Source organism: Puccinia triticina, chromosome 1A (genome assembly GCF_026914185.1).
Source record: "Puccinia triticina chromosome 1A, complete sequence".
NCBI classification, from domain to species: domain Eukaryota; kingdom Fungi; phylum Basidiomycota; class Pucciniomycetes; order Pucciniales; family Pucciniaceae; genus Puccinia; species Puccinia triticina.
The window spans coordinates 8178893-8197037 of NC_070558.1; the positions used below are offsets into that span (position 1 = coordinate 8178893).

Below are 18145 nucleotides of genomic sequence, written 5' to 3' on the forward strand. Positions count from 1 at the left end.
GTCGACGTCTTTTGGCATAGGTATATTGATTGGACGGCGATGGGCGCAATTTAAACTCCTCGGCCAAAGAAGCAACCCGCAGCGCATCTCTTATCTAGAAACGGTGGCGGTCCGGTTAGGTCTACTCATGCTTACAAAGCTGCGCTCACAACGGGGGAAGACCCTAGTGGTGTGGACAGACAATACCACTACCGAGAACGGCATCAACAATAAGAAATCTAGAGACATCCACACGAACGGGGAGTGGATGCAAATTCAACGGATCCTCGTCAACAACGGCATAAATCTGGTTGCGAAGAGGGTGGCCTCAAAGGACAACACGGCGGACGCCTTATCACGAGGTATCCGGTCAGGCCAGGACGTGCGCAACCAAGTGGTGATAGATGTTCCGGCGGACCTTCAAGGGGTCCTTGTTCAAGTTGTTTTCATTATTTAATAGCGTTGCGAGCTTTGCACGGGAACTTGGAAGTACGGTTTTTCACCTCATAATAGTTTTGGGACTTTGTGTGGGGATGTTTGCGGTCTGCGAGGTCCAGGTTCAAAACTAAGGAGCGAAGTAAGGGGGCTCGCGTAGGCTCAGGCTTCTCCCTGAGTTAATGGGGTAGCACTACCCCCCCTTATCTCTCCGCTGCTGTGACAGCGGCCCCTTGTTTCCTCTCTGCCCCAGGAGGAGAGTCTCTCTTCAGATCACGATCCCGCGACCTGAGAGGCTGACCCTCGAACGCGATCTCACCAGATGATCTACGAAAACCTAGAGAGGTTTTCCCAAAGAGCTCTCCACCGAGACCCAAACACCGAGCCCGGTGAAAACCTACACGCCAGTAGGGACCACTGGGATCTACGGCCGGACTTTGATTGCCCCCGGCAGCAATGTCCCGGCCGGAAAAGTGTGCTAGAGTGAAAAGTAGCGGAGACGGCTTGGATTGGTCAGACTCACAGCGGATTGAATAGCGGAAGCCAGCGGGCGCCCGTTGGACCGCCCGCGGTATTTCCCGATTGTGGCGGGTCGGGCCAAACTCTGACAATTCCACACGTTCGGCGTCCAAGCCCGGCCCGAGATTTGGATGACCATTGCCGCAGCTCTCTTGGAGATCTCATCTGGGTATTTATTCTCAGGTGCAGTAGGCATTTATTCTCAGGTACCGTAGGTATATTCTCAGAAGGAGGCAAGTCGGACGGAGCGTTCAACTCAGAAACAGCTGTAGGACTTACACAAGTAAGCAAGGGTTGTCTTTTTCCTGCGTTTCTGTTCTGATGATCAAGTGATGTCTTTGCAGCAACCGGCCTGGAAACGTGGGTTGGTCGAACTTGTATGAACCGAGCAAACCACGTCTGTTGTCCCTAGAGTTCAACCAACTGACGACCTGCACTCTCTAACACCACGCCTGTCAGTCTAAGCTACGCGACAGGCATCCAATCTGTGCTCCTTTGGCCTCCAGTTTCTCCTCGATTTGGTCGTAGAATGCGCTGAAGAGGTTTCGTTTGAATGATATCAACACATACATCTGCGTAAATAAATCCAAAGAGACATCAAGAGACATATTCCACGAAAAGTGAGTAATCCCCCGCCCTTCAAGATATCATAACTCCCTTCGTCGTGACAGAATGCTAACGATTGATTACTCTCAACCTCTGGCACTAGTATAAAAGCTAGGCCTTGCGAGATGCTCCTCAACGACACGAATTATACCTCCTGGAAAGCTTATATCCAACAGCGGCTACAGGATGAAGGACTTTTGGCTATCACTTTGGGTGATCAGCTTATGCCGCAGCAAGATGGGACGGATGGGAAAGAAATAGAAGAATTCAAAAAGAAATCCCGATTGGCGTTTTATCTGTTGATCAAAGCGATCGATGATTCCGTCATCTTCTCAGTCTCGGCTCTCAATTTCGAGAATAACCCGCGAGAGCTATGGAGTGCGCTGAAGTTAAGATATCTTCCCGAAGATCTGAATGAGAAACTCGAGGCGATGAGGAACTTGCGATCCATCAAATTCAAGAACAACCCGGACGAATTTGTCGAACAGATCCGAGCGAGTTTTGCTAACATGGAACATGCTGGTCTCCAATTTGATGAAACTACTTGGATGGTCTTGTTTTTATCTCAGCTGCCTCGTAACCTAAGCGATTCGATAGTCAATCGGAACGATCAAGATGTATCCTCTACGCATTCACAACAATCGTCAATCTCCTCTTGCGATCATTTGTTTGAAAAACTTAAAGCATTATCTATCACACCAGCTAACACTTATCAAATCCCTAAACCCAACGAAAACCAGAAGCATGGACCACCGCCCCCCTCATATCAGGTTTTATCTTGTACCCAATGTAACAAAAAGGGCCACGACGTCGATCACTGTTGGTACCTTCATCCGGAAAGGAATCCGTTTTATAAACAAAATTCTGAGTCTCAGCCCGGTAATAATTTTAAAGCAAGAAAAGATATGGGCGGACCGAATTCGAATGGTTGGACGGCTGGTCCTCACAAGAAGTTTTACAACGCAAATCAATCTGCTGCACCTAACGCGCCCAACAACGCTCCGAACAATTACAACAACAACAACAAAACCAACAAAAACTTTAATGGCTACAACAATCACAATCGTACCGGTAGTAACACCAATAATCCTGGGGGGAATGAACGGAATTCCTTTGCGAAAAAACCTTTCAAGCCGAACTCGAGCGACAACGATGGTTGGCGAGCGACGGCGACCCCGAAACAATCGACCAGCGACCAATCCGGATGGAATGAGCCCGCCCAGAGTCCTGCTCCTCCTTCGGCCACCCAAGCCGGGTGGAATGATTCTACTCCAAGCCCTGCCGCTTTCGTCAACGAATCCGGTTGGACCGATAATGTGCACGATTTCAAGACTCTCTCCACTCCATCTGGCTGGGACAATCCTCAAGAGTAGAGCTCATATACTTACTCTTCTCTCACGAACACTTGCGATAGTTTACTTGAAGCATTTGTTTCCAGTCTTGCGAGAACTACTCTGCAACCTTTTTTTTATGATAAGAACCCTCAACGACTGATTTTTCATTTTTTCTGAGATCTCTGACATGCTGGGACCAACTGCCTGTTCCCCCCTACGAAGTTCAACCAAGACACATTATTTTCCTTTATTTATTATCTTCATCTTGTTTTTATTGCATACTCCTTCTCAAGTGACGATCTCAGTCCAACCGTTTGAAAGCACCCTTGTCAGGCTCATTGCGCAAAAGACGATTAGACAGCAAGGTCGCCTTAGCAATGACACAAGCAGACAAACCACCAAATTATGATATCTTTCTCCAATCACTTGGTCCACCAAGCACAGACCCCACAGTTTCTTTCGCTTATTTTCTTGACAGAAAAGGCTTGGAAGGCCAGAAGTCGGTTTACAAACCAATAGCCTGAATTTTGTAACCTCGCGAGTAAAGCGCTTGTCCGTTTTGATTAAAGACTCATATTTACATAGTCTGAAGAGACATTGTTAAGCTCGGTATCGCTTCATATTCTGTCTCATTTATTCAGACATCATGGTCATGATCTAATTTTCGCCCACCAGAACACCAGAAATGGTTTTCTCTTCTTCTCCCAATGGTCAAGTTCCTTGCATAATGAAACAATTTGAGAAAAGAAAAAACTAGCAAGTACAGCGGTCCAGATGACTCTTTGATGGGAAGCGAAGTGGAGTCTATTTTACGATCACAAAAAGAGGGAGAGGATTAAGAGATGAATTTATTCGCCGATCCGCTTTACAGGAGAGGAAGAACCGAAGAAGGAATTGGAAGAAGAATTATAGTCGGTTTCGGTATCTTCGCGTTCCGGCAAAATGCCGAGCTCTTCTACACTCCTCATGATCTGATCTTTCAACAGCAGTTTGCGATCATCATCTGCCGAATTACTCGAATGAGTTGCGGATGATGAGGGTGGCGATGATGAAGAGGGACTTCGGGAGGAAGCCGATCTTGATGATGAGGATGATGGCGATGATAACGATTGTTGGTTTTCGAGTGCGGTGAAAATCACGACACATAATGCTAACGAAGCAATTGCAACTGATAAAGGTGATTGCGACCAAAACGAAACAAGAGAAGAGTGTCAGTTTTTATGCTCTGTTCAGGTTACCTTGATGCTCATCAATCATGGTCATTAGCTTACCGACACATCGCCTTGTGGTCACCCATTTTCTTGTTTCAATTTCCGTTCGTACTTCGCTGACCAAGATGGTAAACTATCAAATTTCAGAAAGAAAAATGATCAGAAGAGCATAAAATAACCATATAAGGAGTTGTGATGGTCAAGTACTTTGCTATTAAGTTCTTGGATAGACAATTCCAATTTTTTCTGATCATCGCTAGCCTCTTCCTTGCGATGGTTGAATTCCAACTGTAGTTCATTCTTGAGCGCGCTGATATCTTCTTTGAGTTTCTGTTTGAGGTTATCGATTTCTCTTTGGACGGAATTACTAGCCGACTTGAGGACGATCCCATCGTTTCTGGCCTTCACCTGAACTTCTGTCCGGAGTTCACCCAGGGCGGCATTATAGAGATACGCCTGACCTTCGGCGTACGATTTCGAGACGATCCCGCCCGATGGTCCGGTTAGTAGCCAGCGTTTTTCGGACGATCGGAGACTGGTCTCGACAAACTTTAATATATGTTTGGCTGATTCTGACTGGAAATTTGACCGTTCGAGTTGTTTGACGAATCGATGGGTGTGGAAGGCATGTGTTGGCAGGACTGTGAATTCGTTGGGCGAGCTGGAGGGTGTGGTTAATGAGGTTGAGGGGTTTGGTTTTGGTGGGGGTGGCACTGGGGGGGGTGGGGGTGGTGATGATGATGTATTGGCTTGGATTTTATCTGGTTGGACTACAATAAAAAAAACATGATGGCCGGGCGAAGCGAAGAGGTTAGCATGTACTTTGAGAGTAAGTTTGATCTTGGCTGGTTTGACTAATCTAACCTAGAGGAGGACTGAGACCAACCAAGGGTTCCTGGAAGGAGGAGACCAACTCTGGGGATGATTTGTTGGACGACTTGGATTTTTTGGGGCTTGATTCTGCAGATGGTAAGAAGCCCGACTGAGATGGCAGGGGGCCTCCTGATTGGGTGGTGTTAGAGTTTGGCGTTGGCGTTGGCGTTGGCGTTTGCTTGAGGTTGGTGGTTTTCGAATTTCTTCTGATCCTGATCCTGCCTGAGAATGGGTTTTTTTGGAGGTCGATGGGCGGATGGGCGGGATTAGCCTGTAGCTGTATGCTTCGAAGGATTAGTCTTGCCGAGTGGGAAGTCATGCTGATGGTGAATGCGAGTACGTAGAATAGTTGGTTCTCCTTCAAAGTTCGTCAGCCTCTCCAGTCGCAGCATGGCTTCAATGAGCCACCAGAGGCCCCGGGTCCCCCGACATGCGTCTATCCACCCGGCCAGCATCCGGGGCTCGGACATCGGGACTATCCCGGGACATGCACGGTGTGGACCGATGGATGATGCCGAACTCAACACAAGTCCCTCCCCCCCGCGAGCACAGACCCCTTTGGTTGGCATATTCCCTCCTTGAAGGATCGTTCCCGCGCGCGCGGGGGACATCCTTCAAGGGTGTGTTACACCCAACAGCGGCATGCCAAACTTGCCAAACATGGCAGTTTGGCTGCCATTTACAGTCGATCGACTTCGCAAAAGTCGATCGACTTCGTTCCTCTTGTCAACATTTTTTCATATCCCCCCCAGGACCTAACCCAGGACCTAACCTAACCCAGGACCTAACCTAAGGGCTGGTTGGGGTGGTTGAGAGGTGGGATGTTGTCGGATTCCGACTTCGTCGAAATCCGAACTTCAAGTCGCGCGAGGAATGGCAGCCAAACTGCCATGTTTGGCAAGTTTGGCATGCCGCTGTTGGGTGTAACACACCCTTGAAGGATGTCCCCCGCGCGCGCGGGAACGATCCTTCAAGGAGGGAATATGCGGACCGGTCGGGTGGCGGGAGGACGCTTCGCGCCTCCTCGGAGAGGCTTAGTTAAGCTCGGGATGATGCATCACTGCTAATCAGCCTGATGCTTGGGCAAGCTGGTGAGTTTGATAAGCTACATCAACATTGCCGCTTACTGACTGAGATTCCGTCTCTTGAATCCCGTAGACCTCATCGTTATCGCACTTGGCTCTTTGACACATTCTTCGAAGTCAAACTCCGCGACATCCACCTCCAGTATCCACACCGTGCTCCTCTTGGCACCTTTACATCCATTTTAATCCCCGAACTCGTCCCAAATTTGAATGTATGCTTTTCGCCCGATCCTAGCAATCGTCAAACTAGCTCCGAATAGCCCCCCTAATCCACCTCCTGTCCAGTGTCAACCCACCTACTTTCACACCTCCGACGGTTTCAGGATCCTTGGAGTCGGATGGACCGCCCGTCCCCTCGTGTGTGCGATCTCCTTTACTACCTATTGTGGGGATAAACGAGTGGTAGTATCTAAAGCATTTACATAGCCACAATCAACTCGCGCGAAAACGTTTTGGCTGCCTTGCGAAAACTCATTTCCGATTAATGCAACCTCGACCACAACTGGCTTGGAAAAATTGTTCATGAAGGCATTGCCAGTTCGCCGCCCACAATCACCTGGGACGTCTGCATTCTCAAGAGTAAGAAGTTTTCCAAGCGGGCACCTCATCACATTTTCGGCGAACTATCCTTCAACCAATGGCTCCAGGGAATCAACCCTTTCAAGCTCACACAAGGTGCTGTCATCCTCCGCCCGGAAAATCCTCGAAACAGCGTGGTCAGACACAGCTCTCTACAGGTGATGTCCCAAAATTAGTACGGTTGAAATAGGTTATGTGTGCACCGGCTGGGGTCCAATCAGCCTCAACCCGATGCGCATTTGGTGGGGCGAGCTTGCTGACGATTCACTGCGAAGTACCAATCGCTTTCCTTATGTGAACCATGCTCGTACAAAGCAGCACATCAAGACTCCCCCCAGCGCACTGTCGCACACATGTTCCTCGCGCTCGACTGCCCCGTAATGCCGAACGGCATCCACCATGTGTGTTGAACCGTTTCACACCGGATGCCTAGAGCCTACATGGCAACCTATCGGAACGACTAGCAACCTATCAGACTTAATGATTTTGTAGACGATCCCCTGAAAGAAGGAATGTAGGACTTGCGCGCTGACCTCACCTCTCGCCACATCCGGACGTTCAACAGTTACTGTCAAGGGCTGCACGTACTCGTAGCGCCCAAATAACTTGTCATGTAAACTGCTAGCTTGAGTAATTGCTCAACTCATTTAGGACCGAGTCAACAATCAAGAAGGTGACATGATACTGGGAAGGATCAACCCCAAGTGTTGCCGGAGTCGGTTGACTTCTACGGAATGGGACACAAACTGATCAACTTCCCTTGCGGACTTGGACCAATGGCTCTACATAACCCGGAGAAGAAACCATCGGAAGGCACCCGTGTGCAATTTTGCAATTCGTCTCCGACTTTGATCTGGAACAGTGGCAAAAATACATCTTGTAGAGTAACTTGCAAGATTGCATCTAAGCTGCGTACAACACGCCTACGGCACTCGTGTCGAGTTCATCTTGTTCAAGTCCCTCCTGGGCGCAAAGCGTTCGGAGCAGGACTTCGTTCAGCTCGGTCACCACGCGGGTCCCGCAGAAGCGGGACAACTTGACAAGTTAAGCAACGAATCCAGCGCTTGGCAACGCGAATTCGAACTCACAACCGGAATGGCTTGGACGCGGCAGTCCAGGTGGGGGTCGGATAGACTCTTCTGAGCGTAGTGCATCCAGGGCTTAGGTCGTCGTAGGACTGGCCCAACAGCACCTGTTCCGCTCGACACGGCATCAGAATCTAGAGATTTGGAGTTAAGATACCGGGATGAACACTGTCCTGAAGGGCATAGACACTCATGGACAAAGGTCCCAACGACTCGAAGCACACCCCTTACTGAAAGCTTTGGCAGAATACAGTGGCACTGGCTGACGAGGTGACTGTAATGCCAAGCAATGTGAGAATATCAATCCATCACGCTGTGCAGCGAGTCTGCTCCAACGCAGGGCAAATGTACCACTTGTGCACATTGTGACGTCTCAAGGTCATAACAATCGGCGAGTCACATGTTTTGTAGCTTCAATCGACGTCAATCTCACGTTTCTTTAAGATCGCACCTCTGGACTCGAACTTAACTAAGTTCCCTAAGCACCGCGGTCGCACCTTGGCTCATCATAAGCTGGTACAACATCCCATCGCGGCTCGTCGAAAGTTCCATCGACTCGTTCGACTGTCTTAATACTTATCGAGCATGCTCCAGAGTCAGACATTTACTCCTGACTGTCTGACCCCCAGGCCATAACACTCCGCAGTTCCACCTTCTTCTGTCCAGACAGATCGCTTGCCTGTAGGTGTTGTGTAATGAACTTCGAGATAAGATAAAACAGACTATGAAACTTTGTTGATGAGAGAGCATTGACAGGCAAGAGTTATTGAGATATCTCATTATTAGCATACTCTACAACCGGTTGTGTGATGATAAATATAGTTGAAACCTAAATGAAACCTAATTGAAGTTGTTAAATAGCCTACCTTGTACCGGTTCCTGTTTTCCTTTTCTTCATTCAGTTTTCATTTTCTGTCTCAACTCTCTCCGCACAATCAGGTGTGCTTCGGTGGTCTCGTCAACAGTATCGTGTGTTATACTAACACCTCGCTGGTCTCCAAAGGTTCTTTTCTTTTCTTTTCATTGTTTCCCTTCATTCAATCTTCATCATGAAATTCATTCAGTTTTCATTTTCTGTCTCAACTCTCTCCGCACAATCAGGTGTGCTTCGGTGGTCTCGTCAACAGTCTTGTGTGTTATACTAACACCTTGCTGGTCTCCAAAGGTGTGCTTCGGTGGTCTCGTCAACAGTCTCGTGTGTTATACTAACACCTCGCTGGTCTCCAAAGACCCTCCGCGCCTACCTTTTCTATAGGTTATGAGCCCAGAGTCCTAACTCTGAGGACGCGCTAATTATCACACGACCGACTCTGCTGTCATGTCCAAATCTAAGGCACAAATTCCAGATCTCTCCAAAGTCGATTTTCCGACCTGGAAGCAAAAGATACTCAGATACTGCCAACAGCTCGGATTCAAGACTTACTTGACGACCTCCATTGCTCCCGCTGGTACCGATGCCGCTGGATTGGTTCAATTCAACCTTAACCGATCTAAGACGGCCGGTATTCTTCTATCTCACATGGGCATCAGTAATTTCAGCCGATTCGTAACCGATGCCAACGAAGAAAACCCAGTGGAGCTCTGGAAGCTTCTTACCGACCACTATGAGGCGAAGACCGAAGGCAACCAGTCTAAGGTCTACAATGAATTTCTAGCTGCACCCTACAAACCCGATCTAGCTAATTACATTGACAGTGTTAATCAACACCTCAAGATAATGAGCTCAGCTGGAATGAAATTTACTGGACCCAACATCGACATCAAAGAGACATACATTGCCGAGACGATTGTCCTCAAGCTACCTGACAAGTATTCGACAGCAAGAGACCTTTTATATGCTCAACGACCCTTAACAATCGAAGGAGTTCTCAAGGCGCTCAACAACACACGTCAGAACACCAAATTAACCTCGGTCACCATCAAGACCAAAGACACCGCTATGGCCGCTTCATCCTCAAAGAAGAAAGGCAAGGCACGGCAAGAATTTTGCTCTGGAGGCAAGCAAAACCCCAAGACGGACCACCCTGAAAAGGAGTGTTGGCAACTCACCAAGTCAACTTCTTCCAAGAACGCTCACACCGCTCAAGCGAATGACTCAGACAGCGAAGACTCTCAATCCACCAGGAACGGGCTTCGATGCACCATCAAAGCATTCGCCGCACTCAAATCACCGAACTTGTGCTACTTGGATAGCGGAGCTTTGCATCATATGTTCACAGACAAATCTCTCTTCAAGGATTACCGGCAAAAATCAAGCCGAGTCGAACTAGCCGATGGACACACGTTGGAAGTTCTAGGTAGCGGATTTGTCAATGTTGTCGCAAACAAAACGATCATCCCACTGAAGTCACTGCACGTTCCCGGATTGAGCGCCACCCTCATCAGTCTCGGAAGATTGCTTGAACGCGGATGTGAATTGAAGAGAACTAGCTCGTCTTCCTTCGTCATAATTCGAGAAGGAGAAGTTATCTTCAAGACACTCATCGTCGGCGGTACATGCATGGTTCAGTTGAACGCAACTCGTGAAGGTCAGTCCCCTCCGACGATGGCTCTCGCTTCAACGGTCACTGACGTTGATCTACTTCACAGACGCGCCGGTCACTGCAGCAACGAGGCACTAAAGAGGATGTTTGGGATCTCAGTACCAAAAATCAAATGTGATTCATGTTCAATGTCAAAATCACATCGTCTTGTTTTTCCGTCTCATCTTCCTGAAGCTTCTCACCCACTTGAATCGGTCTACATGGACCTGAGTGGGAAAATAACTCCATCTTCCTTCGGCGGCGGTTCCTATTACTTCAAAATCACCGATTGGTTTACTCGGTACCGCTATGTCTACATTATCTCTGCCAAATCCGATGCTTTTTCTAAGTTTGTGGAATACTACAACAACGTTACCACTTTCCATGATCGTCCAATCAAAAATGTGATATTCGATGGCGGCGGGGAATTCAATTCAAAGGAATTCATTCAGTTCTTGAAAGAGAAAGGTGTCACCATTCATGTAACGGCGCCGTACACTCCTCAGCAGAATGCTGTCGCTGAAAGAGGAAACCGCACAACAAGTGAGAAGGCTCGAGCATTACTCAAGCAAGCGGGGCTTCCGGCAGAGTACTGGGGAGAAGCTGTTTCTACAGCAGTTTTTCTTGAGAACATAACTCCTACTCGCAAGCTGAAGTGGAAGACGCCTTACGAACTCTGGTTTGACTCTCAATTTGACACATCAAGACTTTGCCCGTTTGGCTGCAAGGCGTACGTGAACATCCAGAAAAAGCTAAGACAAGGGAAGTTTGGCAACACCGCAAAACAAGGACTACTGGTCGGTTATCAGCTGGGAATGCATAACTGGCGCATTCTACTTCCGGGAGGGAAGGTTGAGCGCTGCCATGATGTCTCTTTTGACAAAGCAGACTTCCCAGGAGTCTCCCTTCTCTCTCCAGCTGATAATTCCGGTTTTATTGACCCTCCGGACCTCACTCAATTTGAAGAACTCGATGAATCTCCTCTAGTTGCTGAATCAAACGACCATCAGGAAGACACCCATTCGGAACCCAACTCCAACGACTTCGATCCCCAGGGTCTGGTCGAGCAGCAAGATCAAGTCAAGGATCAACAAGCCATGGTGGACGCGAACCCCCAGTCTAATGAGAGGCAACCCAGACCAAAGCCCGGCTGGGACATCATCCTTGCGCCGGACAAAGCGCTGAATGATATCTCTTCCTCAATCGACACGTCAAACATCCTCCAGCATAAGCGAAGGGCCAACATGTGCATCTTGGATCGACTCGATGGCTTCATGCTGGATTACCTTGACCCAAGCTTTGATATTGGAGCGATGGCGTTTGTGTCCGTCGGTGTACCCCAAACGTACAATCAGGCGATGAACTCAGGGGAGTTCAAAGAGTGGAGAGCCACGATTGATCTGGAACTCTCGGCAATGGCAGACCTAGGTGTATGGGAAATCGTCCGAATACCCGAAGACCACCAACTTCTTGGCACGATTTGGGTCTTTCGCAAAAAGCTCGACTCAGACGGCTCAGTTTGCAAGTTCAAAGCTCGCTTGTGTGCGCAAGGCTCACTTCAGGCAGTAGAAGACATCATGCATACTTATGCTCCGACGGGTCGCTTCTCTGCTCTTCGAACGGTTGTCACGGTTGGATTGTCCCGGGGTTATCAAATCCACCAAATGGATGCGAAGAACGCATTTCTGAATGGTGAACTCGAAGAGGAGGTCTATCTTAGAGCCCCGGCCGGATTGTCAGTTCCCCCTGGTCACTGTCTACGCCTGAAGAAAGCAATATACGGTCTTTGTCAAGCTCCTCGTGTTTGGTACTCGGCCCTGGCCAGCTTCTTCAATTCAATAAATTTTCACCCATCACCCGCTGACCCGTGCCTTTTCATTAGCAACTCGCCTTCTTGGGTGTGTTTTGTGCACGTTTACGTGGATGACATGGTCATCGTCAGCCCGGATGTGCAAAGATTCAAGAAACTCATTTCTGCGCGCTTCAAGATGGACAACATCGGCGAACTCAACCATCTCCTTGGAGTTAAAGTAGGAAGGATCGACGACAAGCAGTTGTACTTATCGCAAGAAGCTTACCTGGCAAAAATCCTAGCTGATCACAACATGCTCGACGTCAGACCGGCCTCAACGCCAATGATTCCCAACACGCAGTTAACCCGCTCAACGGCCTTTGAACGCCAACAGTTTGAAAGGATCGGGGCCAACTATCGTCGTTCAGTTGGAATGCTCATGTATCTTGCGGTTTGCACTCAACCTGATATAGCATTCACTATCTCTCAACTCTCACAGCATCTCAAATCGCCAGGCATCACGCACTGGCGTGCAATCATTCACCTCCTCCGGTATCTCTCAGGCACTCGAAGTCATGGAATACTTCTCGACGGGCGCTCTCAGTCCAATTCACTCAAAGTGTACTCTGACGCTGACTGGGCTAATGACGTGAAGGATCGCCACTCTTACTCTGGGTACATCGCAACATTCAAAGACTCCGTTATTTCCTGGCGCGCTCACAAACAACCTGTGGTCGCGGTCTCGACTACAGAAGCGGAATACATCTCTCTCTTCGAGGCGGGTCAAGAAGCTAAATGGCTTATCACACTCCTAGACTCCCTCAAAGTTGAAATCACGGGCAAACTCTCACTACTCGTCGACAACCAATCAGCGATAGCCCTAGCCAACAATCCAATGTTTCAGCAAAGGACCAAGCACATTCCCATCAAATACCACTGGATTCGCGAATTCATCGCGGAGGGACGCGCTGCAACAAGCTACTTTGGAACCAACGATCAACTTGCTGACTTCCTCACCAAAGCTCTCGCCAAGAAGAAACACGTTGACACTCTCATCAAGCTGAACATCAACAGGTTTTGAGCAAGGGAGGGTATTGAGATATCTCATTATTAGCATACTCTACAACCGGTTGTGTGATGATAAATATAGTTGAAACCTAAATGAAACCTAATTGAAGTTGTTAAATAGCCTACCTTGTACCGGTTCCTGTTTTCCTTTTCTTCATTCAGTTTTCATTTTCTGTCTCAACTCTCTCCGCACAATCAGGTGTGCTTCGGTGGTCTCGTCAACAGTCTCGTGTGTTATACTAACACCTCGCTGGTCTCCAAAGGTGTGCTTCGGTGGTCTCGTCAATAGTCTCGTGTGTTATAATAACACCTCGCTGGTCTCCAAAGACCCTCCGCGCCTACCTTTTCTATAAGAGTTTGGGCGGTTCCAGTAAAACGTACCAACCACAAACGTATAATGTTCTCCATTTAAGGCCCCATTCTCCCAATAAAGAGGCCAGCCATCGTGAGATACTTGGACTAAAGAGTAGTTCAGTGGCCTAAAAAGAGTTATTTCTTGTCAACCCTCAAGTTACTTAGCTTTTTTACATTCAAATCAACCAGTTTTCAAGCCCAACCTTTTGCATCATGCACTTTCCTTTTTTGCTCATCTTGCCATTGGTGAGTTACTTGATCTGACATGCATCTTGATGAACCCTGAATATTTCTTAACTAACAATAAAGGCTTCCAAAATAGCTTGTTGGTCAATACAGCGCAGCTGAGTTGACAGCTACATGCCCAGCACATAAAATCTCGGATGAAGCAGTCATGGAGTCTTCTGTGGAGATCCCGTTATCTGATCTAGGATCATCCCATGAATTGGAACACACTGCAGAATTTGACCCTGTGAGTTGTGTTGATCATTTCCAGCCCACCAATCTCATGTCATTATCTTAACAATGTCAAATCTTCTGCATTTTGTTTTAGAGCCAAACTTTGCCACCCATGCATCATCAAATCATAGATATTCCTAGTCAAGAACCAGTGGGAAAATGTACTGATCAAAACACAATTGGGAAAGTGGGTGAAACTGTCATTGAAGATTCAAATAAATCAGAAAAGAAGAACCCAGCAGGAATTTCCACAGACCAAAAGTCTCTGAGCTTGAAAGAAGGTGAACAAATTCTTGCACAGGACAAAGGAAAAGAAGTTATGGACCCAGAACAACCACCTAAATTTGACTGTAACTCTTATATGCTAGAAGTCATGCCTTTTTTAATAGTCTTTGGTCTACCCCTTGTTGGATTGATGTTTTATTTGATTCACTTAATCACACACAAATTCTAAGTGTGAATTATGAGTATCCTAGTTCTTCATATCTACTGGGCGGAAAATTTCCTTGATGAAATCTTTACCACTTGAAGATTCTCACTTCTATTATCTCTTGCTTCAAATACTGCTACATTAGTTGGAAGCATAGAACTAAATATATCTAAGATTGGCTCTAATTTATCCTTTGATTTTTTTCTCTATTCTTGTCCCAGTCTATTGAATTTTTTGCTGCTTTTGCATACACTGGACCTAAAAAAAGGGAAATGTATACACATTGTCATGTTAGGTACAAAGGTGCCCCTTTGTACATAACAAGGCAGTTTTTATGAGCTGTAGTGCCAGCTCCTCAGCACAGGCTCTCATGTACATAGCTAGCAATTACATATGGAAATAGTTCACTACAAAAAGATGTGGTTTTTGGAGTGAACTATTTTCACTCCAGGAAATATTGGAGAGCACTTCTGTGCAATCCAAAAAACCTTGGAGTGCACCCTGCCTCACTCCAAAAACCCTTGGAGTGCACCCTGCCTCACTCCAAAAACCCTTGGAGTGCATCTTGCTGCCTTGATGGCTGGTGCAGACCAGAAATCAAGGCCAGCACATAAATACATATATAAAAAGACCAGTCATTGGGAGGAAACAGCCTCAATTACAAGTTGGTGCCAATCATTGAGTGGATTGTGAGCCGGCATCTCTTATGTGATGTGCAGACACAAATAAAATAGGGGGAATCTGTTGTAATTTCAAGGATAAAGGTAATTACAACTAATGGATGACAAAGAGGAGTCCTGAGCAGCACAAAGGCCGTGAGTGAGGGAACACGCCAAAAGCACGGGAAAAGGTGGGAAGCACACCTAAACCGGAGTGAGTGAAGGTGTGAGAATGAGTTGATGTATTGGTAACAATGGGAGAAGATGAATGGAAAAGAACTATACAAACCTGAGCAGCACAGAGGCTGTGAGTGAGGGAACACACCAAAAGCACAGGAAAAGGTGTGAAGCACACCTGACAAAGAGAAAACAAGGATGTGAGACCAAGGGAGAAGCATGGATGAGAGTGGTGAGCATACCTAAAACCGAGTGAGTGAAGGTGTGAGAATGAGTTGATGTATTGGTAACAATAAGAAAGATGAATGGGAAAACAACTGGGGAACAATGGTTGAAGTACTAAATCTAATAGGGTTACCCGTCTCATCAACTGGGTTCAAACCTAATCGTTCTCAGTCTGCAGCAGGGCGCATGAGAGTATGCCCGGCCTATTCCTAAATAACAATGTGGAGAGGAGGAGTAAGATGAAGTTTAAGATTTTATTAAGCTTTTAGGCTTCCTTTGAGCGCTTTCAACTTAAAGTTGAGTGTGAATAAGCTAGGAAAAGTCACTAGCCTCTTATTCAAAAGAAACTGAAGGAGGTCTGATTCAGCGTGAGCTGTAATCAGCCCTAGTTTTTTAGGCTAAAGGAAACTAGCCAAGACTTTTTACTGGGAAACCTATGTGGTTTGCAAGTTATACCACCAAGCATATTAATTAATTGATTCATTTCAAGTTTTTGTTTATTTATGGTATGGTGATCCAGGCGCGTTGTGCAGATGACAAGGAAGAGCAACAGGAAGGGGAAGAAGGGTAAGAAGAGGGAATTAATTCATATTCATGACTTCAAAAGAAGATTAAAGAAACATTCTAAGGGCTGGTTTGGCCACCCGGGGGCTAAAATCTCAATCTTGCAAGATCAGAATTGTTGTAGCCCAGAAGGCTACGCACTCCAAGACTTGCTGCAGTCGCGGTATCTTCTGCATCCCGGAATTGTGTTTGGGCAGGAGAGAGGGTGAATCAATCCATATTTGTCACTAGAGTTCCTGAGTCACATCAGGTTATGAGCCCCCAACGCTTATAAATTCCAACCAATCCTCTGAATATCCACATTTTCACCTCTCCACACTCATCGCGCGGCCGCCAAACTTAATACGTTTGCTTATTTGATCTGTTAATCAATTTTTGTCAGGTCGCATATATCCCCTTTTCATTGTGTTTTCACATCTCTCTTTGGATTGACTTCGTTTGGAAAATCCAGTCAGGACTTGCCAGAGGTATCAAAAGCTTGATTTTGAAGATTTTCAGTAGCTAGGAAGACTAGCCATCTCTCCAAATCCCAGACTGTGGCCCGGTCTCAACTGCTGCTGAATTTTAGAGAAAGAGAGCTCTAGGTACTTCTACGTCCTGGGCATCAACCAGCCCGCCGACCGACTTCACACCTACTTCTTGGACCAATCTTTTCTTTTTTCTATCTACCTGAATATAAATAATCTTATATATCCCTACGTTCAAAAACCCTCATCCATCTTAAGTTTGTGTTTTCCCTTCACCTTTTCCTATTCTCTTCCGCATACATATCACCAGACAACCCAAAACCTTTTCTTTTTGTCCTCTCTGACCTCATTTTTTTTCCCCTTCCTTTCCTCTTTCCCCACTTCGACCTTTTCCATTCCATGACCCCAACACCAAACCCTGCCTCGACCTCAAAATTGGTTGGTTCCTCAAATTGGCACATTGATAACATCTCTCACCGCACCCGCCTAGCTGAAGATATTGCATTGCTACAGGCAAATTTTGAGAAACTCCCTCCCAGCCCTGAAACAACCACTGGCCTGGACAGACACAAGAACAAAGGTCCGATGTCCAAAAAGAAGGAAGCAGCTCCGGTTGAAGGCCGCGTTCCACCTTGAGGTTTTGCCCCACATCTGGACCCTCAACTTCCTTTAAACACAATGGTTGCCCCAAGTAGCCAGACTGACACTTTTCATCCTTGACTGGCAGAGCAGGTGAACCAAATAGGGTCGGACAAGCGTTTGGCAAAGGAGATCCGGGACTTTGAAGAGGCCAAGTTCCACCTCAAACAGAGCAAACTCGTTGGAAACACCATTCAGGTGGCAAATTCTCAGTTCAGACCTGAGAACGTCCTCAAAGCAGATGGGTCAAACTTTGGCAATTGGTATTGCAACTTGGCTGAAGTGGCTTGTCCAAACCTGAAAGGACCCCGTTTTTTCTCTGAAGAATGTTGCAATTTGACATACAAGAAGATAGGACAAGCAGTTCTCATTGCCAGCATTGATCCATCTTTGGTGGCCAAGATGCAAGCACTACCACCAGGGGAGATATGTTCCCACTCCCCAGGGAGTGCCAGAGCTGAATTTTACGTGAGTTTTGGTTGGTTGTGGGCCTGATGTGGATTAGTAACTCATCACCAAATGAATTGTAAAGTGGATGTAGAACTGATTCAGAAGTCAGTCAGAATTGATTTGGGACTCAACACAATGTTGTGTGGAATTCTCTTGTTTTCTAGGTAGAACTGGAGGAAAAAATATGATGAAATGATATTTTACCCAAATCCAACTCATCAATTGCTCCTGTTTGCTGATGTTGAAGGATAGAAAAGCAAAATTGACAGTCTAAAATGTAATTCCTCTGAAAAAATGGGTTTCTTGTAATTCATATCATATGCCCTGATGTACAAAATTAAAGTAAAATTCAACTTGGTATTATTGGGTTTATAATTTTGGAATGTGGTTATAATGTTGCAGTAAAAGTAGTGAAACCCATTTTCCTGGAAATGCGGGAATTGATTTGAATTTGGCTAAAAAAATGGTGAAAAACTTTTTCAATAGGGTGAAACTCTGATTTAAGTCAAGGTTGGACTGCAGTGCCACTCCAGTTTGACCAGATATCCTTGCCTCCTCACAAAAATGATCTGGTGAATTTTGCTTTTTTTGCTTTTCAAAATTCACATGTGCACATGCAAGTGAAATTTTTTG

At 46.7% G+C, this 18145-nt stretch overlaps 3 protein-coding genes across 3 annotated transcripts; 2 read left to right on the forward strand and 1 right to left on the reverse strand.

Moving 5' to 3' along the window:
- Nucleotides 1-1664: 1664 nt before the first annotated feature.
- PtA15_1A903 (uncharacterized protein) lies at nucleotides 1665-2912 on the forward strand (the record flags this gene model as incomplete). Its single annotated transcript, XM_053165979.1, has 3 exons — nucleotides 1665-1862; nucleotides 1968-2348; nucleotides 2673-2912. 3 exons carry the CDS (start codon nucleotides 1665-1667, stop codon nucleotides 2910-2912), a joined length of 819 nt encoding a protein of 272 aa, XP_053017116.1.
- Nucleotides 2913-3721: 809 nt separating this feature from the next.
- PtA15_1A904 (uncharacterized protein) lies at nucleotides 3722-7775 on the reverse strand (the record flags this gene model as incomplete). The annotated part of the gene is made up of 6 exons (XM_053165980.1): nucleotides 3722-3932; nucleotides 4029-4041; nucleotides 4145-4217; nucleotides 4292-4745; nucleotides 7538-7656; nucleotides 7710-7775. The coding sequence occupies 6 exons, from the start codon at nucleotides 7773-7775 to the stop codon at nucleotides 3722-3724; spliced, it is 936 nt and encodes a 311-aa protein (XP_053017117.1).
- A 5880-nt stretch (nucleotides 7776-13655) lies between these two features.
- Nucleotides 13656-14355, forward strand: PtA15_1A905 (uncharacterized protein; the record flags this gene model as incomplete). The annotated part of the gene is made up of 3 exons (XM_053165981.1): nucleotides 13656-13688; nucleotides 13765-13914; nucleotides 13996-14355. 3 exons carry the CDS (start codon nucleotides 13656-13658, stop codon nucleotides 14353-14355), a joined length of 543 nt encoding a protein of 180 aa, XP_053017118.1.
- Nucleotides 14356-18145: the final 3790 nt, after the last annotated feature.